At 40.5% G+C, this 26,308-nt stretch overlaps 1 protein-coding gene across 4 annotated transcripts in view; it reads left to right on the top strand.

Moving 5' to 3' along the window:
• TRIO (trio Rho guanine nucleotide exchange factor) overlaps window positions 1-26,308 on the top strand; it is a 251,433-nt gene that overhangs the window by 70,410 nt on the left and 154,715 nt on the right. For all 4 annotated transcript variants that reach the window (XM_032117844.1, XM_032117852.1, XM_032117845.1 and 1 more), the window contains exons 3-7: window positions 8,001-8,115; window positions 11,435-11,627; window positions 12,266-12,778; window positions 15,838-15,960; window positions 24,034-24,225. In XM_032117844.1, coding sequence (XP_031973735.1) covers window positions 8,001-8,115; window positions 11,435-11,627; window positions 12,266-12,778; window positions 15,838-15,960; window positions 24,034-24,225 — 1,136 coding nt within the window. The remainder of the gene's footprint in view (window positions 1-8,000; window positions 8,116-11,434; window positions 11,628-12,265; window positions 12,779-15,837; window positions 15,961-24,033; window positions 24,226-26,308) is intronic.

The following is a 26,308-nucleotide window of genomic DNA, read 5'->3' as shown; positions in this document are numbered from 1 at the left end:
TGCCAACTTGCCTGTGTGAAGGTAGCAGCTCCTGATAGAAGAATGGAGCAAACATCTGTGGGCAACAAGACTGGCCAGAACTGATCTGCCAAAATCCATAGTTTCACATTTCCATTGCAGGTGAAAGTCAAATGGAACAAGATACATTAGTTGTGCAAATGATTTAAGAAACAAGGCCTTAAGTACAACAACCAACAACAATGCTCTTCAGTGTGTTCTCCCCCTTCCCCCAACAAAAGTACCACCACCACTGGAACTTAACCATTGAGGAACTAGAACTGTCGAGCTTTATACCAGGGAAGATAAGGAAGCCTGTTGGTTTCCTGAACAGATTTTCACCTAACTGGGAAGTAAACTGCATGAGTATTGGTTGTCTTACCACCTGAAATACTTACATCTCTAGGCTTTTCATTAAAGTACAAATAGAGTCTTGGATGCAAGTTTTTTGTTAAGTTAAACTGAAACCTGTCAATGAACAAAACTCTTATATCTCTACAGATACCTAATCCAGGAGAGCATTTTCTTACAAGGTGCAGTTATCTTGGTTTTGTATGAGGAAATAGCCTTTGGTAGCTTGTCTTGCCATGAAAGCCAACTGTTTAGCTTTCTTTACCTAAGTACTTTGTAACTAGCTAAAAAGGCATTTCTTAAAAAAGCTGCACTACTCAGCCTGTTGGATTTTAGTGCCATTTGGAGACCATTGAGAATACTGCTGTTAGTGATGTGCACCAAACAGAAATTATGTATGTTAGGTGACTCATGTGAGTTGGTCAGATAGATGTTTGTGTGACACACTTTGGCATAAACAGAATATCTCTGTAGTGGGGTGGGGTAGTGTATCAAAGGAAATGGATTAAAATGGAAGTTTTACCGATGAAAGCACTAGTAGTTTAATGTGTTTTTGTTAAACAAAGACTAATAGGGGGTTGAGTTGGATAAAGATTTTGGCAAGACAGGAAATTCCCACTGATGCCTCATGCATTGTTGCTTTTTAATTTTCCCATTTGGGTGTGACACAGGAGCATCAGGAACAAAGGAAATGAGAGTTAGTTGTTGTAAAAGGCCTAAGAAAGCTGTCAATAGAGCTGATGAAAAAACCCCAAGTCTTAGGGACTTTTTTTTATTATTTGCTGGTTTTCTACCTGGTTTAAGACTGGATAGTGAAGTTCTTTTCGTCTAAAATCAAGGCTTTATTAATTTCTTCATTACTTATCTAGACCTGGAGTTTGTCTCTGATGTACAAAAGTTTCAGGATATGATTTATCAGAAATTTAAGCACCATTTTTAAAAATGGGCTTCGTCTGTGACATACGTGGAGCTGGAGCCAACTGAAGTGGCGTCCAGAAGGACATAAAAAATAAGGATTTCTTTCTTTTGCCGGTTGAAAAACTGCATGATGCAGGAGCTGCAGTGTGGGAAAGGCCTGGAGGACTGGTCTGAGGTGACTGTGTGTAACAAAGCATTTGCTTAAAATGCTTAGAGAGTGTTAAAGCCAGTTCAGTGTATGCTTTTGCCTCCTAGCTGCTGCTTTTTAAAGAATGTCCACCCTGGGCAATTGAGTTACTTTTTCTGGGGGGCTGGAATCAGTAGCACTTAGCAGTTGAAACAGATTTTTAAGATCAGAAGGTAGTGGCCTGTGGTGCATTGAGGAGAGAGAACATTAGGGGCTGTAGCAGACTTTCAACTATGCTTGGTAGCCTTGGAGGCCAGCGATGGCTCTGGAGCTCAGCAGGGGCCTGGGCTCTTGGGCTCTGTCTTGTCATTTATTGTCCCTCTCTCTTATGGCTTCTGTCTTGTTTTTCTCTTGTCATTTGCTGTGTAAAAATCCTCAAAGTTCTCTACTTGGCAAGTGAGTCAGGATGGTCAAGGCTTGCCTTTCACCATTAGAATGAAACAACTCAGCTTTTCATCTTATATCCCACTTAAGAGGGTCATGGAAGATAAGGATATGAATTTCCTCTTAAGTTTTGCTTTCTGGCATTGTAGCTTGACGGACATTCAAAGATGCTTTTGCTTCTTCTGAGTTTCATTTGGTGTCTCACAGGGAGCATGTCCAGTGTAGACAATCTCTAGAGACTTTGACAGCCAGGCTTAGTGTCTCTGGCAAGCACACACTGACTGTGTAGGAGAGGATAGGGATGCATTTTTGGGTGACTGGTTTTATTTATTATTTTTATATTTATCTTCTCTTGGCCTCCCTTTCTAAGTGATTTTTAAAAAAACTTTGTTTAGCAACATGGAATTACAATGAGAAGCTGATTTGAAATTAGAAATTCTGGGCTGAAGACAGTGTTTTTCTGTGTTTCCATGGGACAGGAGAAAACAGTCCACACATATATGGTTGAGAACATCTATGTGAAATTTAGCTTGCAATAATCTGTGTTATTATAGATGTGTTGATAAAGACATCCTACTGGGTTTGAATTTGGTGTTTAGTAATAGTAACGTTTTGTTGTCACTAGCAAGGGGTTGGATATAAAATTATATTTTACTATTCGACTGCAGCAAGTCTGTGCAATTTTATGACTGAGATGAATGCATTTAAGTGGAACCACTTAAGTCAGATTTTTTGCCTTATGTATTAAGTGGATTCAGAATTTCCTGTGTTGCTAACAAAACTAAAAACTATAAACTGACAGTTGGGAATCTGCAAATCAGAGCAGGATAAAAATACAAATTAAATGCTTAAATAGTTTCTATCCACTCAATCTAATATATGTATTGTGAAATATTTTACACCTAAATTCTCCTAGTAATTAGTCATAGAATTACAAGATCGTTTAGGTTGGAAAAGACCCTTAAGATCATTGAATCCAGGCCTTAACCTGGCACTGCCAAGTCCACCACTAACCATGTCCCCAAGTGCCACACCTACATGTCTTTTAAATGCCTCCAGGGATGGTGACCCAACCACTTCCCTGGGCAACCCGTTCCAATTCTTAACAACTCTTTTGGTGAAGAAATTTTTCCTGATATCTAATCTAAACAGCAGCTTGAGGTAATTTCCTCTTATCCTGTTGCTTGTTAGCTTGTAGAAGAGATCAACACTCACCCCACTGCAGCCCCCTTTCAGGGAGATGTAGAGAGCAATAAGGTGTCCCCTGAGCCTCCTCTTCTCCAGGCTAAACACCCCCAGCTCCCTCAGAGGCTCCTCATAAGCCTTGTGCTCCAGACCCTTCACCAGAGCTGTTTCCCTTCTCTGGACACACTCTAGCCCCTCAATGTCCTCCTTGTAGTGATTAGGCCCAGAACTGAACACAGGATTTGAGGTGTGCCCTCACCAGTACTGAGTACAGGGGGACAATCCCTGCCCTGGTCCTGCTGGCCACACTATTGCTGATACAGGCCAGGATGCCCTTGGCATTCTTGGCCACCTGGACATATTTCTGGATCCTGTTCAGGTGCTGTCAATCAGCACTTCCAGATCTTTTCCACTGGGCAGCTTTCCAGCCTCTCTTCCCCCAGCCTGTAGCGCTGCCTGGGTTTGTTGTGACCCATGTGCAGGTCTCAGCACTTGGCCTTGTTCAACCTCGTATTACTGACCTTGGCCCATCAATCCACTCCTGCCCAACCTGGCATCACCTGCAAACTTGCTATTTATTCTTACCCATAAACACTCAACTTTATTGGCACTGTCATTAAGCTCTAGACAATTATAACACTCCTAATGTTCAGGGCTACCTTGCTGACTCTTTCCTTGCCCATCTCTTCTGAAGAGTTTACAGCCATCCATTGCAGCAGTCCAGTTGTACAAATCATCCCACCATGTTTCCATGATGGCAGCTATGTCGCAGCTTTCCTGCTGCCCAATGGCTTCCAACTCCTCCTGTTTGTTGCCCAAGCCATGTTCATTGGTGTGATGCACTTAGTTGGGCTATTAGTTCTGTCATCTTTTTTGGGGCAGTGTGTTGGGTTGACCCTGAGTTGATGGACAGTCTTTAAGACCAATTACGCTTCTCACAATTTACATATTTAAACCGCACAGAAAGGCGGGACTTCCCCTTTTGGTCGGAGCTCGCCTGCTGGAAGGTGGGGGGGCTCCGAGCCTCCCGGCCCCGCTGGGCCGGGCCGGGGCCACTGCCCCTTTCCCCCTTTCTCAGCACCACGGCACGGACCCTGGATCACTGGGGGGGACTGTCCCAGAGCCGCAGGCAGCTCAAACCAGCCATGGACTGCCACAGCTAAACCCATCCGGCGCGGCTCCCTGGGACCGGCGGGTCCCTCTCCTCTCCATGCGGAGCCGGCGGAGCCAGCGGGAGCCGGCAGAGCCTCCTGTCTGCAGCCAGCACACTTCGTGCTGAACTGAAGAGGACACCGTGCAGCCAGCAGCACAGAGGGAGCGAGGCTTTCCCCACCGTAAAGCCCGAACAAGAACACCCTTCAACATGGCGGTTTCAGAGTCAGAGAGAAAGAGAAGTGAGTCACGTGGGACGGAGCTGGAAATGGCGACAGGAGAGAAGAGGGCGGTGCCGCGATTCTGGCGCGCAGCTTAAAAGAAACCTTCTTGCATGCCGTGGTAAGAAACCGTAATACCACAAACTGTTTGTCTCTTTAATCCATCTGAAGAACATGGGGGGATGGAGTATCCTCGTGTGCCTGTGAAGATTGTGAAGAGTGCCTATGCCAGGCTATATAGAAGTAGTAAGAGGCTGTTAGAGACTTGTGGCGAAGAAAAGCCTTTGTGTGCAGGCCAAAAGAACTTATCCTTAAAAAGATGAATAACCCCATGTGATGGCCCATGTTTTGTAGTATGAAAGAACTGTGAAATTCTTCATGGGAGAGATGTTCTACACACAGCAGACTGTTTGTTTCCGGGCGGGTGTGCTGTTGGTGGCAGTTTGGGAACCACGTGCAACTGAAGGAAAACCTTTTCTTCCTTAAGCATAAGAGAAAGACTTTTCAAGAACTGCAACACTGACTAACATCCCATGTTCTGTTATCCCTTGTGTGAGCTGGATAAAAGGAGAGAAGTGCTGGAAAGGGGGGGGGGGGGGGGGGGGGGGTGGGGATTTACTTTAATTTTGTTTTGTTGTTTTCTCTTTACTTTTAATTCTGTTAGTAATAAAGCTCTTTCATTGTACTGCAACTGTTTAAGGTTTGTGCCTGCTTTGCTTTTCTCCTAATTCTTATCTCACAGAAGGAAAATAAGTAAATAATGGATATTTTGAATCAAAACCACTACATTTAATTGGTGTTTCCGCCCGGTTTCGAACTCAACCCGCTACATCAATGGTGGAGAATGCGGGCAATTAATGAGCGCTGTGAGATGAAGATTAATTAGGAGAAAATAATAAGCAGAGCAAGTAGAAAGTTATAACATTAAGTAGAATAATAGAAGAAATTTGCTTTGTAGTAGTGATAAAAATTCTAGGGGTGGAGGTTTATGGAATTTGTTTTCTTTTAGCTCTGGTTTTGCTATTTTAAGTAACTTTTGGATATGTAAATTTTAAGAAGCGAGGGGTGGAATGTGTTGGGTTGACCCTGAGTTGATGGACAGTCTTTAAGACCAATTACGCTTCTCACAATTTACATATTTAAACCGCACAGAAAGGCGGGACTTCCGCTTTTTGGTCGGAGCTCGCCTGCTGGAAGGTGGGGGGGCTCCGAGCCTCCCGGCCCCGCTGGGCCGGGCCGGGGCCACTGCCCCTTTCCCCCTTTCTCAGCACCACGGCACGGACCCTGGATCACTGGGGGGGACTGTCCCAGAGCCGCAGGCAGCTCAAACCAGCCATGGACTGCCACAGCTAAACCCATCCGGCGCGGCTCCCTGGGACCGGCGGGTCCCTCTCCTCTCCATGCGGAGCCGGCGGAGCCAGCGGGAGCCGGCAGAGCCTCCTGTCTGCAGCCAGCACACTTCGTGCTGAACTGAAGAGGACACCGTGCAGCCAGCAGCACAGAGGGAGCGAGGCTTTCCCCACCGTAAAGCCCGAACAAGAACACCCTTCAACATGGCGGTTTCAGAGTCAGAGAGAAAGAGAAGTGAGTCACGTGGGACGGAGCTGGAAATGGCGACAGGAGAGAAGAGGGCGGTGCCGCGATTCTGGCGCGCAGCTTAAAAGAAACCTTCTTGCATGCCGTGGTAAGAAACCGTAATACCACAAACTGTTTGTCTCTTTAATCCATCTGAAGAACATGGGGGGATGGAGTATCCTCGTGTGCCTGTGAAGATTGTGAAGAGTGCCTATGCCAGGCTATATAGAAGTAGTAAGAGGCTGTTAGAGACTTGTGGCGAAGAAAAGCCTTTGTGTGCAGGCCAAAAGAACTTATCCTTAAAAAGATGAATAACCCCATGTGATGGCCCATGTTTTGTAGTATGAAAGAACTGTGAAATTCTTCATGGGAGAGATGTTCTACACACAGCAGACTGTTTGTTTCCGGGCGGGTGTGCTGTTGGTGGCAGTTTGGGAACCACGTGCAACTGAAGGAAAACCTTTTCTTCCTTAAGCATAAGAGAAAGACTTTTCAAGAACTGCAACACTGACTAACATCCCATGTTCTGTTATCCCTTGTGTGAGCTGGATAAAAGGAGAGAAGTGCTGGAAAGGGGGGGGGGGGGGGGGGGGGGGTGGGGATTTACTTTAATTTTGTTTTGTTGTTTTCTCTTTACTTTTTATTCTGTTAGTAATAAAGCTCTTTCATTGTACTGCAACTGTTTAAGGTTTGTGCCTGCTTTGCTTTTCTCCTAATTCTTATCTCACAGAAGGAAAATAAGTAAATAATGGATATTTTGAATCAAAACCACTACATTTAATTGGTGTTTCCGCCCGGTTTCGAACTCAACCCGCTACAGGCAGAAGCCCTAATTCCTGCATGACCATTCTCAGGTGCTTCCATGCTTTCTGACTCAAGCATAAATCTTGGCTGCTGCTTGGATCTCTGTTCCTACCTCCCGTGAGACGCCAGACTGAAGGACCTTGCTAGTTCACCATTCCTCAAACACTGGTGTGCTGCCCCCCAGGCTGATCTCTAGTGAGCATGGCTTTATCAAGTCTAGTTTAAAGCTCTTTCAGAGAGCCCTGATAATTCCTGTGCAAAGATCCTTTTCCTGCTTTGAGACAGGTGTACCTTATCTGTCACCAGCAGGCTCAATGTCATATACACCAACCCATGATCTGAAAACCCAAAAGTCTCTCAGTGACACCAGGCTCGGAGCCAGGTATTGATCTGGTGGCTCTTCCCCTTTCTTCCCTTATCATTCCCTGCAACAGAAAGCATAGGGAAAACACTACCTGTGCTCCTGATCCCCCAACCAGTCATCCCAAGGCTTTCAGGGAGAGACTTCAATCACATCTCTCTTGATTGCCCTTGGGCTTCTTATTGCAATTTCTTGCTACCTCCCTGGAATATAGGTTAATAATAGTGGGTTTTCCCAAGGGCCATACCAGGGTAGGAAGCTTTCTCATTACATCTTTAACCTTGGGCCTAGGGAGGCAGCAGGCTTCATGAAGAAGTGGGTTAAGCTGGCACACTGGGCCTCTGTTCCCTTCAGAAGGGAGTCTCCTATGACAATGATCCATCTGTCTTCAACCTACTCACCTCCTCCCCGTGCTCTGTCACCAAGCGGAGGAGCTCCTCTACCTGGGCACACCTCCCACAGCTGTGCTCTCTGCTGCCATATCATCTAAATACTTGCCTACAATGTAGCATAATTCTATATTTAAATTAAATCTATACAATTGCTTAGTCAAAAATTAAAACATAACAGAGTGCCATTGCTGGAGATGTCGCACTACCAGTCAAACTTGAAGGTGACTGTAATGTGTAAGTGTAATGCTCTGGTTATTCTTTCTTTCAATTTTTTTTGGAATTTGCTTTTCATTGTAGGAATTTTGACAGTATGTTGATTGATACTCCCAAAATTCAGTCTTAAGTTGGTCTCTAAATGATAGTGTTGGCATTTAAGATGAAACCACTTTTTAAAAAGTGTATACTGAAGACTAGTTCTGCAAACAAGAATTATGTTATGCTGTGGGGGTCTTCTAACATTTTTAATTTTTCAGGTGGCAGAGATAAGCGTGGAGGTCCCATTCTAACATTTCCAGCTCGTAGTAATCACGACAGAATACGGCAGGAAGACCTTAGAAGACTGATTTCGTATCTAGCATGTATTCCTAGGTAAGCCATGGTCTGATAACCTCTAAGGCTGTATAACAAAATAAATGGGTTATGTTGCAGTACTCCCACAAGCTAGCAAACTGAATGAGTAAAGAACGTGAGCAAATCAATACCAAGTTTTGTCATTTGCTATTTTCAAATTGCTTTTTGGAAGAGAAATAATTACTCTGCCTTGTAAAAGGAAGGCTGCTGGCAGAACTGCTGGTGTGCTTTAGCTGGAAGTAGTTTGTGTCTTGGAAATGGCCATGCCACTTTGGTGTTGCTGTGTTGAAGACTGCAAATACAACTCAAAGGCTTTCAGTACATCAATAATTAGAAACATGCTGGTCATCATTCACCATATGTCTTGTGTGGAGTGTGGTCAGCACAACGCTCCTGTTATTTGTGTTAGATAAGTCATACTGTCCTGATACAGCACAGAAATAACCAGGAGAAGGGTATGGGAAATTGCTTGTAAAGGTCTCAGATAAACCTGTGGAGTGATCTGTGAAAGTACTGATAGCATTGCATTATCAGCAATTTATGAATTGCAGTGAGCTGTTTAAATGAATTAGCAGAAGTCAAATCCAGTGCTAGTGTGTGTGTGCATATTTACACACCCATATATATGTATATAGATGAAGTTGCATATATATATATGAGATACTTTTAAAAAAGTTACGTATTTTATATGTATCTAAAAAGAGTTCCTTCATATAGAACTTTGCTTTGAGTAGTAATCAAGCTGGGGACAAAAATGATCCTAAGACTCTGACTTTAGGTCCGTCTTGGAACCTGCCAGCATTTGTTGCAGGCTGGAGCAGTGCTGACTGTGCTTGACTATGTTTGTCTATGACCTCAAGCAGCAGTTGTCATTACAGTTGAAAAAAATTCCTTGGACAACATCCCTGAGTGCAGTATCTTCCATGTTTCTGTAATGTGCTAATTTACAGATAGTCTTTACACTTGATGCAATCGAATGTCAGTTTCAGACTGAGAAAGGTGGTTTCATAAAAATAACTTCAAGGCATCTGGCTGAGAGTGTACATGGCCTCTGTTTTGTAAAGTTAACTGGGGGACTTGAGGGAAGTAGAGAAAGGAGAACAGGAAGAAGGCTTGAAATTTTTGTTTTCACATTCGAATGGTGAGGTGTATTCTAGCCATCTAGAGCTTCAAGTTGCTAGAGAAGTTAATAGATAAATATGCATCAAAATGTGTCCAAGAATTTTTTTAGAGATAATTGGGGCGAGAAACAGTCTTCCTTTGGCAAAAGGTGTATGTTAGTTCAGCATCAATAGATTTAAAATTAAAAGAAAGTTAGTGCATGTTCTATACTCTTTAAGCATGGCGAACTTTTGAGAATAAAGGGAGCTTTGTTAAAAGCAAGTCTTGTTTTCATACAAGTTATGTTTAAGGGGCTGATCATGCAAATCTAGCTGATTAGAAGTTCCAGCTGGGACAAATATTCCCAAACTTTTGGTCTGTCAGTTATTTGTTGCAGTACTGTTATTTGATGTAGATGAAGAATCACAGGTATCAGTTGTTGGCCAGAGATCTAAAAGCTAAAGTTTACTCAGTCTCACAATTTTACTGATGCTGTAATTTATCTGATTTAAAAATATAGCGAAACTTACATTATCACCACTGAGTGGAACAGGTATTTTAGTGTAGTCCAGGTTTACCAACACATGACCTTGGCTGACTAAAACCTCCCAAGAACAAATCTTGTGATGCTTGGCCAAAAGGGGTTCAGCTTGTGTGAGGTGATGGGGTTCCATGACAGAGGACACACCTGCACTGTATCACACCATGAGGGACCACTTTGGACACCCCAGTAGATGCATGCCTTGTGAATTAGTGGCAAGCAATCCTCAGTTTGGTGCTAGGATAGGGATTGGCTGAGCAGCACTCCTACTGCCATTTGGCCTTTCAATAATGGGTCTGTCTTTAAGCCAGTAGTTGTTTTTGTCCTTGACTCCTATGAGGAGCCTAGAAAACATTTTCACCATGGTCAGAAAACTGTACGTTGTAGCCTACATGTATGCCAAGCTAGTTACTTTTAATACATTTTGCTTCTTCCATTGCCATTTTTGGCATTCCTATGGGCAGATGAGAGAGCCAGCATTTATCATAATAAACTCCTTTTTTGAAATGTTGTGGGATGTTTATTTTTTCTTCTTTTCCCTTTAAACTTTTCAAACTTATAAAAATCTTCCACTTTGAGGAACACATCACTTCTTCCAGATCTCCTGTGTCAGTCATAATCCATCTTTCTGCAGTGTGGCCAATAAGACTGTGTAAAATATGCCAGGGAAGCTTCCCTGCCTCTTGGACACTCTGAAAACCTCACCACATGAACTCTAGAATGGCATTTGAATTAGTCACATCCCCAAAAGTGACTCATACTCAAACAATGGACATTTGGTCCTTTTTGATAGTCTGTTAGCTATGAGGCATTGGTTTTGAAATATTTTCCTTCCTATGGTCATTCTCCAAGGTCATATAGCAAATTCTGCTGGAAGAAAATCAGAGTTTCTGGTGATGGTGGTGATTGTCACTTTTGATCAGTGACAAGAACTAAATGTACAGGAGGTATTGATGAAAAGAAATTAAATCTTCCATTCTCAGAGGAGGTGCTGGGGAATTTGAGTGTAAGGTCTGTCAAGTTTTGGACAGCAAAAATGAGCTCAAATTTTGTAGAAATAGATTGATGGAGTGTTCTTCACAACCATAAAATGCTGTGTTGTCCATTAACTATTCACAAATCGATCCTGTTACAAAAGAAATTTTTCTTTTGTAAAAAGAAGTTTTTCCTCTGCAGACTCTCTCAGATAGTATGGTTCTAAATCTGAGACAGTTTGAGAAAGTTGCAAAGTGATAGGTAAGAACAACTTGCTGTCTTCTGTCTTTCAGAGGATCCCCTCAAACATTAGAAAGACGTGAATGTTACCATCAGTCAAATAAGTGTGTGTGTGTTTGTGTTCTGAAGAGTCAGTTGTAAATGAATTAGATATTGCTGCTTTAGGAAGTCGTTTGTTTACTATGTGTGTAAGGTGAGGGAGAAACAAGACTGGACAATGAATCATCATGAATATAAACAGTGGCAATGAAAGGGAATCTAATGGCAGGATATCAAATCAGCAACAGATATAAAGCTATCACTCTCAAGGAGTTTGGCATGGGCATGAAAGAAGTGTCTTGAGAGGTTTGTGAGATCTGCTGTATATGGTGAGCAGTGAGACCCTGAGGAGACCACGTTCATTAGGCAGTGTGGTGCAGTGCAGTGCTGTGTTGGAAGCTGAAACACTTGCTTGATAACCTTTTCTTCTGTTTTCTGCAGTGAGGAAGTATGTAAACGAGGATTCACCGTCATTGTAGATATGCGTGGGTCAAAATGGGACTCCATAAAGCCTCTGCTGAAGATTTTACAGGAATCCTTTCCATGTTGTATTCATGTTGCACTGATAATCAAGCCAGACAATTTTTGGCAGAAACAGAGGACTAACTTTGGCAGCTCTAAGTTTGAGTTTGAGGTAATTTCCCCTATGGTATACAAATTTATAATTATTTTGTGGTTTTAAGTGTCCTCGCTAATGATCAACACCTTTAAAACTCTCAGATAAATTATATTCTGCCTGAAAGGAGAGGTACTTTAGACCAATGGTGCTAGAAGGAAGGTGGTTTTCTTCATGTACTTAGGCTAGGTAATTGTGCATGGTGTTGTTTATATTCTTTTTGTAAGCTGAAGAAAGATTGAATTAGGTTTTTCCCGCAATGGTGAAAACTTAGGTTTTGTCTCTTTATTGTCTTAGTCTGCATTATGTTAATTGTGATATCTCCAGCATTCAGAGGAAATCAGCTGAATGAACCGTGCTGTTATCTTCCTGCAGCTTTGCAATACACAAAGTCAAAACTTAATCAAAACATTAATCAAAAGAGTGATTGCTGTTTTGTTCTTAAATGTAGTGAGGTAAGAAAGAAATGTGGGGAAATACCTGCAAGACCTCCTGTCTTCTGCTGATCAGAATTGATACATGAACTATGTAAGAAAAATTGTCGTGTGGAGTTCATGAGCAAAATGATCGTTACAAAGAGAAAAGCAAAAACTTACAAGGAAATTTCAAATTCATTTCAGTAACACCACTTTTTTCTTTCCATTTTTATTTTTTAGACAAATATGGTGTCTCTGGAAGGCCTTACCAAAGTAGTTGATCCTTCTCAGCTAACCCCAGAATTTGATGGCTGTTTGGAATACAACCATGAGGAGTGGATAGAAATCAGAGTTGCCTTTGAGGACTACATTAGCAATGCAACCCATATGCTGTCCAGACTGGAGGAACTGCAAGATATATTGTCAAAAAAGGAAATGCCTCAGGACCTGGAAGGTGCTCGCAATATGATAGAGGAGCACTCACAATTAAAAAAGAAAGTCATTAAGGCCCCTATCGAGGACCTTGATGTGGAAGGACAAAAGCTGCTCCAGCGGATACAGAGCAGTGATAGCTTTCCCAAAAAGAACTCTGGGTCAGGGAATGCAGACTTACAGAACCTCTTACCCAAAGTATCCACCATGCTGGACAGGCTGCACTCAACACGGCAGCATCTGCATCAGATGTGGCATGTGCGGAAATTGAAATTGGACCAATGTTTTCAGCTCAGGCTGTTTGAGCAGGATGCTGAAAAGGTAAGGATTGAGCAAGGAGGGTATCAATGGCCGATACTTGATGGACTTGAAAGAAGTACCAAGGCTAACTGAAAACAGTAATTTTTGTCTTTGAAGTTAATCACTAGCCTTTTAATGAGAAATAAGGGACTTCTTGATTGAGAGGCACTCAGGGTCTTCTGGAGTAAAGGGCATGGCATAGTACTTCTAAGCTGTAAGGAACACAGGAAGCTCTTTCCGAAGAAAATTTTAACTGCTAATGACTTCAAAGCACTTATTTTGTTAAGCATTTGTTCCAGACAGATGCATCAAGTAAAGATGAATGCTGTGTACTTTATAAATACAGATGATTAAGGGCTACACTGGTCTTCTTTTTGAGTGATCTTTGGGAAGTGAGTGACAGGCAGTCAACAAAGTCAGAAGAGGCTGACATGGGGAACGGCTTCATTGATGCAGGGTTTGAAGTCCCAGGCTAAAAACTGATATATCTCTTCTGACAGTGCATATGTTATTAACAGGGGACTGAGTGATTTCAGAATGTTTCGGGCTAACCAGTCCCTTCAAATGAGAAAGTCTTTGATTGTCATGGAATTTGAAGAGGAACTATGGCAGGCAGTTTGCTTTTAGATGAACTCAAATAAGGTCTGTTTCCATGTAGAATGGTTTTGCAATCACTTATTATTGACTTACCATGGAACAAATAGCTTTAAGGAAGGGTGGGGAGTTTTTCTCTGGGAGTAGTAGTAACTAGACTACGCAGTCAAGTGGTAAGTAGGGTTTTTGTCAGAGTTCTTAAAGTATTCAGATTTCTTAAAGTATTTTACATAAGATTGCCTGAACTGCATGAGACCAACAGTCGGTGTTAAACCAGTATTCTGCTCTCCAGCAGCTGTCACAAGCAGATGCAAGGAGAAGAGTAAAAGCAGAACAAACATGTAAAACTTAACTTCTTCCTGCTTCTTCATTTGTATTCTTCACCCATACTTTCCCTTACCCTCATCATTTCAGCTCAGGCACTTTCTTTACACTACTGTAATGTTTTCTGCCGTGTTTAAAAAAATAAATATTTTTTCAAAGTACCATTTAAAGCAAATATTTACTGGATGGATACAGCTGAAAATAGTAGGGACATTTAGAGAGTTGGAAGAAAAGATAAAATTATTACCTATTTCTAAAATTATTTAGAAAATAATGCAAGCTGTTGCTCTAGTGTTGCTCTTTCAGACCCAAATGCATTTTATCGACCTTGGAGCCACTTCGTTACAGAATTAATTATTCTGCATTATAGCATATCTTTCAGTACCTTGTGAGCACCATCAAAATGTATTTTGTTGGTTTGCTTATATTTTATCAAATTGCTTACATAACTTGGGCTTTAAAAAACTTCTTGTGAAATACTTGAGCCTGTGGGATTGACCTCTGTCCTGCCATGTGGTTGTGTAAGCTCCTATCAGTGCTTTCTATGTTTCTGATTCCAAGAATAAGTCTATATTAAATGAACACATCTTTCTTTTGGAAGGGAAATATTAGGCACCTCAAAATGAGGTTGACAGCAGCCACCATACCTGGGACTGTTTTTCTCTCATTAGCCAGTAAAAAAAAAAAGATTAAAAAGAAGGTTTGTGTAGTATCCCAACTCAATTTTGGATTAAGACCCTTACCTTAATCTACTTGCAGCCTTTATTTTTACTGCTTGTGTCAGATTAGATTTCACAGCTCATGACTTTATCAGTGTATGTCTGTGTTTTACTGAAATGTGGGAAAGGATGGGATCTTTGTTGGAAAAAAAAAGGGTATTGCATGGGGAGAAATAAACATGTTCCTTTTGGAGGACTTGCTCAACTTAGTGCAAGAAATTTGGACTGGTTCAGGAGAAGAGAAAGCAAAAAAGGGACAAGGTGGGAGGGAATCTGATTGGAATTGCCCTTCAAGTGTCTGAAGGCAGCAAATGCAGGTGACCTAGGGAAGAGTGGTCACAAGCAGTACCAGTGTCTGTTTTGAATAACGTTCTAACACATCTTCACTGAGTTCTAGATAAAAAGCTTAAAATTTTAGTAGTATGGGATCAGCTGCCTCAGTTGTCCAAACTTCAAAAGTTTGGTTTACAGTTCTTACCATATTGTGGTCTACTTACAATTTAGTTTGTCATGGACTTGGGACAAATAGTGGATTTGATAATGTTGTTCTGTTAGCCGGCATATTTTGAAAGATCTTTAAATGAATGGTTACTGCTACCGTTTTTTCCTGGACAAACTATTTCAGCTTATCCAGAGAGCAGGTGTGTCCCTTTTGCTTGGATATAGCAAAGATTTCAAGACCATTATGAGCAGGTGGGGTGTTAAACAGCTCTTTGCTATGTTGCTTGGTCTTTGAAAACTTTGTTTTCCAGTGCCACTGTTAACATACCTGTGTGCCTTCATTGTCATATAAGGTCTGTCCTAAAACTTATTGGAATATTAAAATGCTCCTTTTTTTCTTTTTAAAAACAAGCATATTTAAAGATTACTCATAAATTTCTCTGGAAGAAAGTAACATGTAACTCTGTGCTCACGTATACTTTTAATAATTCATCTAGAAATAGAATAGTTTTCAAATCTGCTGTAAAGTTATGAAGTAAAAATATTAACTTGCTGCCGAAGTACTTGATCAGCATGAAAGAGTTTATATTTAATTTCCATGAGTTGCCATTTTCATTCTAAACTGCTAAGCTGCTGATGTCAGTAAGTGTTGACACTAGATAACATAAAAGCTTGGCAACTCAGGGCTGTGCTCCAAGTCTGTTTGTTTACTATGACTTCTTTGTAATAATGAAGTTTACAATTATGACATTACTGTAGCTCATTGAGATAAAGACCTATCGTAAAGATAATAGTAACAGCCTCAGCAGTTTGATCCAGAAAGACAGATTTCAGCAATGATTGGGTTAAAATGTACAGTAACTTACAATGGAAAGAGCATCAGTGTTAATTTTCATGGCCTTAGACTGTATTCTGTGTTCACAGATATCTTACATTGCTTGTCTATGGTTTCTGCCATAACAAATTATTGAACTTTCTCCTTTCCTTAATATTTTCATGTAGATGTTTGACTGGATCACACACAACAAAGGACTGTTTCTAAACAACTACACAGAGATTGGAACCAGTCACCCCCACGCGATGGAGCTTCAGACACAGCACAATCACTTTGCCATGAACTGTATGGTAAGAACAGGCCTCCCTGCACAGCACAGCTCAGACATGCCGGCTATTTGTTCTCTGTTAAGGTAGAATTTGTAAGTACGTAGACACAGATCAGTCCTTCTTTACAAGTAGTGCAAATTTGTGTTTGAGCAGTGAAGTTATAAAACACAGCGCAAGAAAATAAAGGGTGGTCAAGTACCAAGGTACTGTGATAAAGCAAATTGTTTTGACAAATGGCAGTGTTCAACATAAGCTCAGCACCTCTCAAATACAAGCGTCCAAGCTTCTAGAACCTGGGATGTGTCTTTGAGCACCACCTTGGGTCTTGTAGGAAATTGCAGAGAATCATGTATAATACAGATTTTAGCTCTGCATTCTGAAAGAAATACCTCTCAGGACCTTCTGAATAGATTTCAACTCAGACAAAACGTTCTGAGAAGTAACTGAGCCTGGTGTAATAACTTTCCATGGTTTTAAGAAGACACTTCTCATTTTTGGCACAGTAGAATGGAGCTAAAGCAAACAATTTTTTTGGTCAAATATCATCAGTAGGCTGTAATAAAAAAATTGGATTTTAACTGGCAACGAGTGAAAGCTGTTTACTTTCAGTTTCATGAATTGCTGTTTGAACATGGGGACAAAATTCTCAAGTACATTTTAGGTCCTTTACACATTGTAGGTGTTTAAATAACCTTGGGAGTCTGGGCCTAAATCCAGTTCCTGTTTGTCAGATCAATGAAAGAAGAACACTACCAGTCTTGTTACAAATGAACATTCTTGGCAGTCCAAGGATGGGAATTGAATTAAAGTATGGTTGAAATGATCAACTCTTGCAAGAGGGTTTTTCTGTAGAACAGGACTACTAAATGTGGAAAGTGACAAAATAAACTTAGCTAGGTTGTGTGTCTTGCTAAAGTAATGGCAGGACTAGTAAGGCAGCTCTTGTGTACGGTGCAGCTGGAGGTAAGACAATGGAAGACACGATTAGAGAAGGCACATTTTCTTCTTTTGCAACTCAGCTCTGTTTCCAAAAGTTCAAAAAAATTAAAATCTATATGAGCTTTCTGCAAAGAGTAAAGCAAATGCTGGGGGACTTTGTAATTAAGTTATGTAACATCGTATATGGTTTTGACCGTTAGATTTGGTTCATGGCATGGGGAATTGCTGCCTTATGGAGCACCTTGTTGTTGTTCCTCACTGCTCTGCATATGAAGTAGAGCAGAAAGAAACACAGGATAACAGTAGGTGTCATTGACATGAGATAACTTTTGGAACTCAGTAATTTTGAGTGGCCTTCCAGGCAATTCTTGGACTTGTATTCTAAAGGTTAAATTCTTCTTCTGTAAGCCTGTCCTGATATTAGTCACTGTTGTCCTCTTTTCTTCAAATTAGATGACTTTTTTATTTTTTTTCCTTCTTTCAGACTGCTCGGATGCTATCAACAGTAGGGAGCACTTGAGTGAGGCAGCATAATCCTTCCTGCTCTGTGTTGCTATTAGTCTTTTGCTGTTAATCTCTCCTTTGCCTTTAGTTGTCAAATGCATTAATTACAGGGGACTTTTTCTCAGCCTGCAAGATGATTTCGTAAAGCATACAAGGAGTAGTTTGAATTTGGGGCAAATTAGGCTATGTGAACTTTCAAAAGGGTGAAAACGAGCTACGTTTTCTTCTGTAGCACAGCCCCTCCAGAAGGGGTTTTCTGCCACAGAACAGGAAAATGTAAATTCAGAATGATTGGTCCCTGGTTTTGATTTAAGCAGCATTCAGATTATCTGGGTTTTATTTGGTTAAATGGCAAAAGCCTTTCATACAGATTAGGGGCAGAGATTAAACTGAATGTAACATAAAAAATGACGTGAACTGATTGAATTTTGGCAGGCTTTATTTTTCATTAGCTTTAACTGGAAAAATGTTGGGCAGTCTTAACTCCTGCAAGCATGTTTAGCTTCTCCCTGACTACTCTCCACATATGCTCTGTGCTTAACAAGCTGCTGTTTGTTCACTCTTCCTGTCAGTGTAACTCTTCAGTAATCAAAGTGGATTTAAGGTCTCTTGTGTGAATACTCTAACACCAGAAGTGGAATTTAACTTTTAACCTATCTACAACCATGTGAAATAATTCATTTGGATGGAGTAGAGAAAGGGAGGAAGACAACTACATATAAGCTTTATTTATTGCAGGAGATTTTGGAGGCTTTTCATTGTGGCCCTAATTGGACCTTAATAGATCTTGCTTTCTAGTCAATTTTCTTAGGCTCACTTGAGGTAGGGAAGGACTGTTCAAAGGATAAATGCTCCCCAAGCAGCTAAATGCAACCTCTTGCGCTTGCTCACAGCTTAAGTCTGATAATTGATGTTGCAGCTGCTTTTCCCAACACATTGTGGTTGCTGCGGGGCATGTGCTCCCCTCCACAGCAGGTGCTACCCACTGTCAATAGCTGGGTCTCTCATGTCCCCTTCCTTCCCAAGTAACAGTTTGTTTCCAAGAGGTGGAGGGCAACTTCTGCAGCTGCTTATGCCAAACTTGGATGAGAAAGAGTGACAGCCTTTGGGTCAGATGCCGAAATTTTGATCTGGTCTTCCAGTCTGAAGCAAGCCACCTGGATGTAAACCATTGTGAAAGCTACTTACTTCCTGTCGTGGACAAGAGTTAGTTACATCAAGGACAAAGAGAATTTGCTGAATTTTTAAAAAAAAATTTCTTCTAATGGCTTTGTGCCATTTTTAGAATCTTGGTTTTCAGTAAGAACACAAAATAGTTGGAAGCGTGAACCAAATGTTCTAAAACAACGAAGTAAAGAACACATCCAGGGAGGAGATTTAAGTTATTTAAGTTTACTTTCACCAGTTTCATTAGCAAATGGTATACCTAGGAATCTTGTGTATTCATGTGGTTGCACTTCAAGGTAACAGGAGTAAGTTCATGCAAGTCTTAAGCTTAATACACAGACTGGTTCTCACTGCAATGAATCTGTCCCAGAGAAAAGCTGGAGTGGTGTAGTGCTGTGCATTAAAGAGGGACATATGTTTGGTTACCATGGATTAGCATACAGGTTGATGTGACTAAAAGAGCTACTGATTGAAGGATAGTTCACAGGTGCAGCCATAGGTATATGTCTTCCTGTTAGGGAATTTGAGAAGCTGTGCACTGATAAAAGTCAAGGCTGTCTCTTCACAGGGCAGGTAGATCCCATGTTCCATAACTGTAGGGAAAAACAAACTCTCAATGATTCTGCTCTCTAAAGATGAGGATGGATTTTCAGTGCAATTTTAAAGGCCTGCTTTCAGCAACAGTAAATTGCTGTTGTCAAGTCTGGAGATTTATTTGAGTTAAGCAATACTCAGTTTCAGCTTGATGTTCCCATTTGGGTGACTAAACCAATGCTTCACTTCTCAAAACAAGTTCTTAGTACCTTTTAAGGGAGAAACTTTCAAATAAAGCATCATAGGAGTTACAAGTACAAAAGTTATGTATTGAGTTTCTGAACTGAGAGAATAAAGTACCCATGATTATATGATTAGTCTGTCTTGCATGCAAGAGTAGGAAAGACTGATTATGTGTCTGTCCACTCTTTTCCTGCCATTTTCTATACATCTGCTGGGACACGAGGAAGACAAGAAGTCATGTGAAATACAGGTGAAGAGTAGGATGTTGTCTGCTTGAACGTTTTCTGCTCTTGTTGCTAGATCAGATGGCCTTGTGTTCATTGCAGTTTAACTGTGCCTCTCCCTGCACTGGGGAGGATTAAAATGCTTGAAGAGTGATGCAGGCAAAATGAAACTTTGTTTGGAGAAAGCTGACACATGCTACTATTAAAGGATGTGCTATGACTGCTTCTTGTCTCAGTGTTGATAGGACCATGAGTAGAAGTTACATTTATTAACCATAATCCAAAAACTCCTATGTCAATTGTAGGCGTATTGCTAAGTTGATTAATGTTCTCAGAACAGGCTGTTTGCATACACTAAACCATTTTATCAAGGTAGTAATCAAATACTGAATGCTATCCAAAAAGAGAGTGTCAGAGATGAGCACTGGTGAGAGCTTTGGGATGTTAAAATAAAAATATGAGCACTGTGATTGACTATCACTAGGTTTAGAGAGTTAAAAGTTAAAAGTCTTGCTCAAATCCAGACACAGGGACTGGTACAAATGAAAGCATGAAGTCAGGTGAGGTAAAATCACGTTAGCTTAGAGGCAGTGTAATTTTTTCCTTCTCCTCTGTACCACTGACATATTTCACCCTTGAGATTCTTTTTACTTTAAATATGTATTTTTGTAACCATACAGATTTGTCACTTGAGATAGACTTAAGCACCATGTGAATTCTAGACTGCCCTTGGTCCTCAGGATTTGGGCAAATGAGAGCAAGACCACAGGTGTACATCCCTAAGAGAATCTTTATGGTGCCAGAGCAGTTAATGCTTAGACACAATGTGTGGATGCCGCCAGCCTGAGAATAGACTGAAAAGGTAAAATGAGTTCAAGCTGTTTTTGGCTTCTGAGGAGCACTCCAAAGTCAGCAAGACTAAATAGAACAGGCTAGATGTGCAGTCCTTAAGAGGGAGGAAGCAAATAAACAGATTTTAAAAAGCACTCAGCTACTGAGGTGTTGATACAGCAACAAGTATGTTCATGTCAATGAATCACAAACTAAAGGAATAGACAGTGGTGTTACTGAAAAGAAGCAGATTTTATTTCACTCTTGGTACTTTTTGGGGTGGCTGAACTTCAGATTTATAAAGAAAATGCTGTGATTCAGTTGGTCCTACTAGAGAACTAGGTCCAGTTTAAAGTTCCATACTTAGTTCTGTAATGGGAAACATCTACATGAAAGTGATGTGGCTGTAGGGAGAGTTTGAATGCATGGGCATTTACTATGATTAAGTAAAAGTGGGTGAAAAGTAAAGGAGGAAAGAAGGTAGTGTTGGTGTTGGACTGTATAGTCTTGCAGTAAGATTCCTCAGGTCCACTGTGAAAAATGTAGGAAAGAGATGAGAAATTCGAAGGAAGTTAGAGTGAAATTATATTGCACATGTTCCAGTGCTGATAGCAATGGTTAAATAGTTACCTGAGAATACTTAGAAGATCCTTTTAATTGAAGAACAGGTTAAACACTTTCCTTAATTGCAGCTTGGATGTTGCCAAGTTTATATTTTTTCAAGGGAATAGATCAGGTTTTACCTTTAGTTGTCCTGCAGCCCTCATCGTTGAAGTTTGTATTCCCAAACCGAAAGTTTTACTGTTGCTTTCAAAAATGAGACTAGAAGAAATGTTAGAGAACATGTAAATCACTAAAGCAGGTGTTAATTCATACATTAATACTACACCATGTTTGGTGGTCATTTGTGTGTGAAGTGGCAGATGATTTGAAAATTCCATTGCTAAATTCTTTCTATCACAGTAAAATAGTTCCAGCTCACTACAGTCCATATAGAGGTGCCACTTACGATGCTTACGGGCCGTGTCACTGAGTTGCTGGCATTTAAAACTGAACGCGTAGTAGTCTCTGTGTCAGAAAACTGCTGTTTGAAATCTTGGAGCTAAACAAACATTTTCTAAGTGGGCCTGGGAAAATCAGGAAGTAAAATGCAACCTTCAGGTTACCTGCCAGCTTTATTTTGTGTGAGTGTGGTAGAAGTTCAGTTGAGCTGGTAGGCTGTCACCTGTATTTTTCCTGTGTATTTGCCTTTCAGGCATGCATCAAAGAATGACACAGCACAGTTAGGCTACTAATCTGTGTTGCTTTGCTGAGCAATACTTTTTTTCATTTGTATACTCCCTTTAGAGGAAAAATCTGCAATGAGGAGCTTTCCAGATATGGTAAGGTGTCCTTTCAGCTTCTGGCTAAAGAGCGTTTTGAGAGAAAATAATGATGCTAGGTACATTTGTAACCTTACTAAACACACTGTAATGCAGTAACTTGAATAGTTACCTTTTAAGTCTTGTTACAATAGTCGTGTGTGTAACACAGTGAAAGAACTGCAGCATCACATTAGCCTTTCACCTTGGAGACAGTTGATACGCACTCAGAAGCTGCAGGTGCTTCGTGCAGATTCACGTGGTGTAAATGAGGTCACTAAATAAGACTTTATCAGTTATTACCTCATAGCTGTTGCTTCCTTAACTAAAGCCAGGGTGGAAATGCATACAATGAGTAAGATATCAGTCTCTGGTAAATTTGCACCCGATCACTTGTAACAGTGTTTCTCATTCTCAAGCAGTGTGCAACATATGCAGTTGTCTTATAATAATGACACTGGAATTGCCTGGCCTTCTAGGAAATTTAGCAAAATTTGTTGACCTTCAAGGGTCAATTAAACACAGTCTAATTGTAGTGAGTTGCTATTGCAGATTCTTTTCCTCATTAAATAAATCTATCTCATTTGGGTCATTGCATTCTAAAATACTGACACCTAAAACTTTGGTAGATATATCACATAGTGAGGTAAAAGGGTTAGACTATTGTAAGTTTTTTTCTTGGTTGGTTTTCTTTTGAGGAAAGGAATGTGGTGTACATAGCTTGGAAAGTGTTCAATGTCAGCATTTTAGTTCATATTCATACTGCTACAGGCTGTATTCTTCCACACGTGTGAAGCCTGATTGCCATGGGAAAATGAATACATGTTAACCACAGCTCAGTTTTAATTTGTTTTACTTAATGGTTACTGTGCCGTGTCCTTCATTTTTAACTGCTGTTCCAGAATTTCCAAAATTGCTTTATTATGATACAGAAAAAGTTCAAATGGCTGTCTACTACAGCCTTTATTCTTCTCTTTTGGCACTTGTTTCTTCTCACAACTGTAAAGACCATCTAATGGCTTTCTGTATTCATTTAACAGTCTTGTATTTATGCTACACTTTTAATAGGCCAAAATGCTCTCTTTTAAATTTTGTTGGAAATAGGAGATTTGTACTCTGCCAGTTGTTTGGCTGTGCTTAAAAAGCAGAGCATAGATGTGTGGGGTAACCTAAAAAAGTAAGAGGTGGCACTGTGCAGAAAGGAAAACCAGCCAACATGACACTGCTGTGCTCAGTGTATTAAGTGGACCAGCTGAGGTGTAGGCTGTGTCAGGTATGCTCCTGCTTGCATACATGCATACAGTTTACAATCAATAGGGACCTGTCCTAATTGTCACTCAGATGAGTCTGGACAGTGAAGCCTGGAGGAACTGTAACACTTGCACCAGCCAGTCCGTGTCAAGCTCTGGGCAATGGCTGAATGCCAGCAGGTCATGGTTCCACCTGATTTGCTCAGTGTCTGGTGGTTGTACTGGGTGATCTCCAGCCTCAACAATTCTAAGAAATTAATTCAGATGTATAGGAGTCTGCCCAATTGAAGGAAGTGTCAACTCCATGTTATACACATGTAGCTCTGAAAGAGTTACTCAGAAAGCTTTTGGTGGCAAAGTTGTTCTTGTTTTACTTCACAGGAATCAGAAACTTGATTTACAATTAGATTAGATTGACAAAGAGCCATCAGTGACTAATGCCAGTATGCTAGAGAATACTTCTGATCTTGGACCTTATTTGTCTAATTTTCAGTGCTAGCTCTGAGGCAATATAGCAGCAAGAAAATAAAATGTAAAACTGTTAATTTCTTGTAGCTCAGAGTTCTTTATTTTGTTTCTTTAAAAGTTACTTTCAGAAATTGATGTAAAGGTTCACAGATGTTGCACACAAGCATACTGTGGATAGATCAAGAGCTTAGTAATGATTCTTCAGTTTTCCTATATTGTGTGTATCTGAATGTCTTGTTGACTTGAATGTCTGTAAACATTTTTATTGTGGTTGTTGTGAAATATGGTTATTTCATCCTCTTTATTGTAATAATGTGTCTTTATGAAATATAAATTGGCTTAAGCTGATTGTTAACATGAGTTTTAGATGGGTTATTTCAAGTCATCCTTCTCACTTGTCAGTTATGGATTGACTGTTACTGTATACACCTAGGTTCCAAAGTTTAGTATGCATAAACCTGCCAAATAAAACCGGACTGTTTTCAGTATTGTGATAGAGTTTTTTAGGAATATACTTCTGTATTTAATTGGTGTGCTAACTTGCACTAATTTTTCCCTCTTTCTTCTCCACAGAATGTGTATGTAAACATCAGCCGCATCATGTCAGTAGCAAACCGCCTGATCGAGTCTGGCCATTATGCTTCACAGCAAATCAAACAGATTGCCAGTCAATTGGAGCAGGAGTGGAAGGCATTTGCTGCAGCCTTGGATGAACGGAGCACGTTACTGGACATGTCCTCCATCTTCCATCAAAAAGCTGAACAGGTTAGTGAATAGGGAGGGCATCAACAAAAGTGTATGTGCTGGAACAGTGAGTTGTGCAGTTTGCTTTTGCTTTGGACAAAAGTGCAAGAAAGTGATTGAAAAGGTTGACAACACAGCCAGAATATTTATTTCTGCCGATTTCGTTACTCAAACAAAACCTTGTTCTCCTTAGTTTAGCCCACTGGCCTTAAATTCTCCACAAAATGCTTTGCTCATTTCAGTGCAAGATAAAATAACCAAATTAGCTATATGAATCAAAATGAAGTGGACAGAAATGCTTAAATATAGAAGGCTTTTAAGTATCGATATAATGCCTTTCCTACATCTAGAAACCACTGCTTCTTTTATTGTCCTCACCACTCAACTCCAATCAGTCCTTGAGTGTCAAGATTTAACTCATAATAATTGCTTATAGAAAACATAGGTTGAACTGGCCTGAAAGTTGAAAAGTTAATTGACTGTCTTCTGAATCTGAAATTGTGGTGGGAGATGTTTACTTAGTATTCCATAAGAGATTCCTCCTATGCTAAAAAAACATTTTAGCTTTAGGCCTATACCAATTATTTAAATTAAGTCATTAACCGTGTGTAACTGCCAGAGAAGAGGTATATGTAGGGGAAATAGGAATAAATACCCCCAAGTTAGTAATCTTAATGCCGAAAGCATGTTTTGCCCTCAAGGGAGTTCAGTTCTGAAGGAGCTGCTGTGTGTGCGCAGTTGAGTCACCCGCTGATCTCGTAGACTGACTGCTCTGTGCATCCCTGGTGTGTTTGGAGAGCAGAGGCTCTTGGATGGGTATGGCTCATGGAAGCTCTGGTGTGCTCTATGTAGATACTTTTCTTTCAATTTGCCTTGCTAAATTATATCCAAGGAAATGTCTCATGTCTGACATAACTTTAATTTGCAATGAATGAAGGAAGCACTTGGGAGCTGAAAACTTCAGAAACAGAGAGGTGGTACAGTTGATTTTAAGACATTTTTTCCCTGATTTCTAGTACATGGATATTTAACTTGATAAATATCTAGATATTAGAAATGAGAATGTATTAAGATGAAAATACACATTGCTTTTCATTATGGTAGTGGTGACATTGGTTTAATGTCCTTAGACAGACTAAGGTAAATTATATAAAATGATGCTACTATAATAAGTCCTTTTAGCCGGTTTTACAGAAAAGCTGCACAAAAATGAGATGAAGGAATAGTTTCCTGATAGAAAAGTCACCAGTCAGCTTGAAGTGTTTGATAGATGCTATTCGGTACCTTATCAGTATTGATGCTTTTCTAATTATTTGGATCATTCGGGTTTACGTTTAAGTGCTTTCAGCCATACATGTAGAAGAGAGATAGATGAATGAATGTGAACAGCTAGGTATACCTTGACTCAAATGCTGTCATTTTTCATAACAAAAGTAATAAATTATGCTCATCAGAAGTCAGGGGACTAAATTTTGTGTGATAGTATGCTGGGCAACTGTAGTGAGGGTCAGTGTTACCTTCTTTACCACTTAATGTAAGTGTAAACAGGAGGAAAGAGAGAAAATAGTGCAGCATCTGCTGGGGTTAATTTACTTTTAATTGCTCCTTCTGCAGTTTTCATTTTATGATTAGCTGCGATGGATCGCCCTAGTTGCTTTGTTAGATACCTGCCTGTGATATATTAGCTGTTTCATTAACAGTGGAGAGTGAGTTCAAGGAAAGAGGGTTTGGAATGTGAGGAATGACCCCTTTAGAGGCTGGTGACGCTTGACCTACATAAAAAGATTAAAAAGTAAGCAGCCCAAGAAAAAACACACCCGTCTTGAATACATGTGTTCTCTTGCAAGTGACAGGTAAGTGTCGCTGCCTACTGTCAGACACCGTGAAGACTGCACCAGCTATCAGTGCCTGCTCACTGGTGCACATGGGAGCTTCTATTAATGTTCAGTGGTTAACATTCGAGATGTTTTAGACTGGCCCTTAATGAGAATTAAATAAGTATTTTAGAGCTAAGTATTCTACCACCCTTCTGCCCAGCTATCAAACAATAGAAGAGTACCAGAAGTGATCTATGAATTCCTCTTTCTACAAAAGACTACATGTT

Source organism: Corvus moneduloides, chromosome 1 (assembly GCF_009650955.1).
Source record: "Corvus moneduloides isolate bCorMon1 chromosome 1, bCorMon1.pri, whole genome shotgun sequence".
In the NCBI taxonomy this organism is placed as follows: domain Eukaryota; kingdom Metazoa; phylum Chordata; class Aves; order Passeriformes; family Corvidae; genus Corvus; species Corvus moneduloides.
Note: the sequence above shows the minus strand (reverse complement) of the source record. Positions and strands in the feature narration are given on the sequence as shown.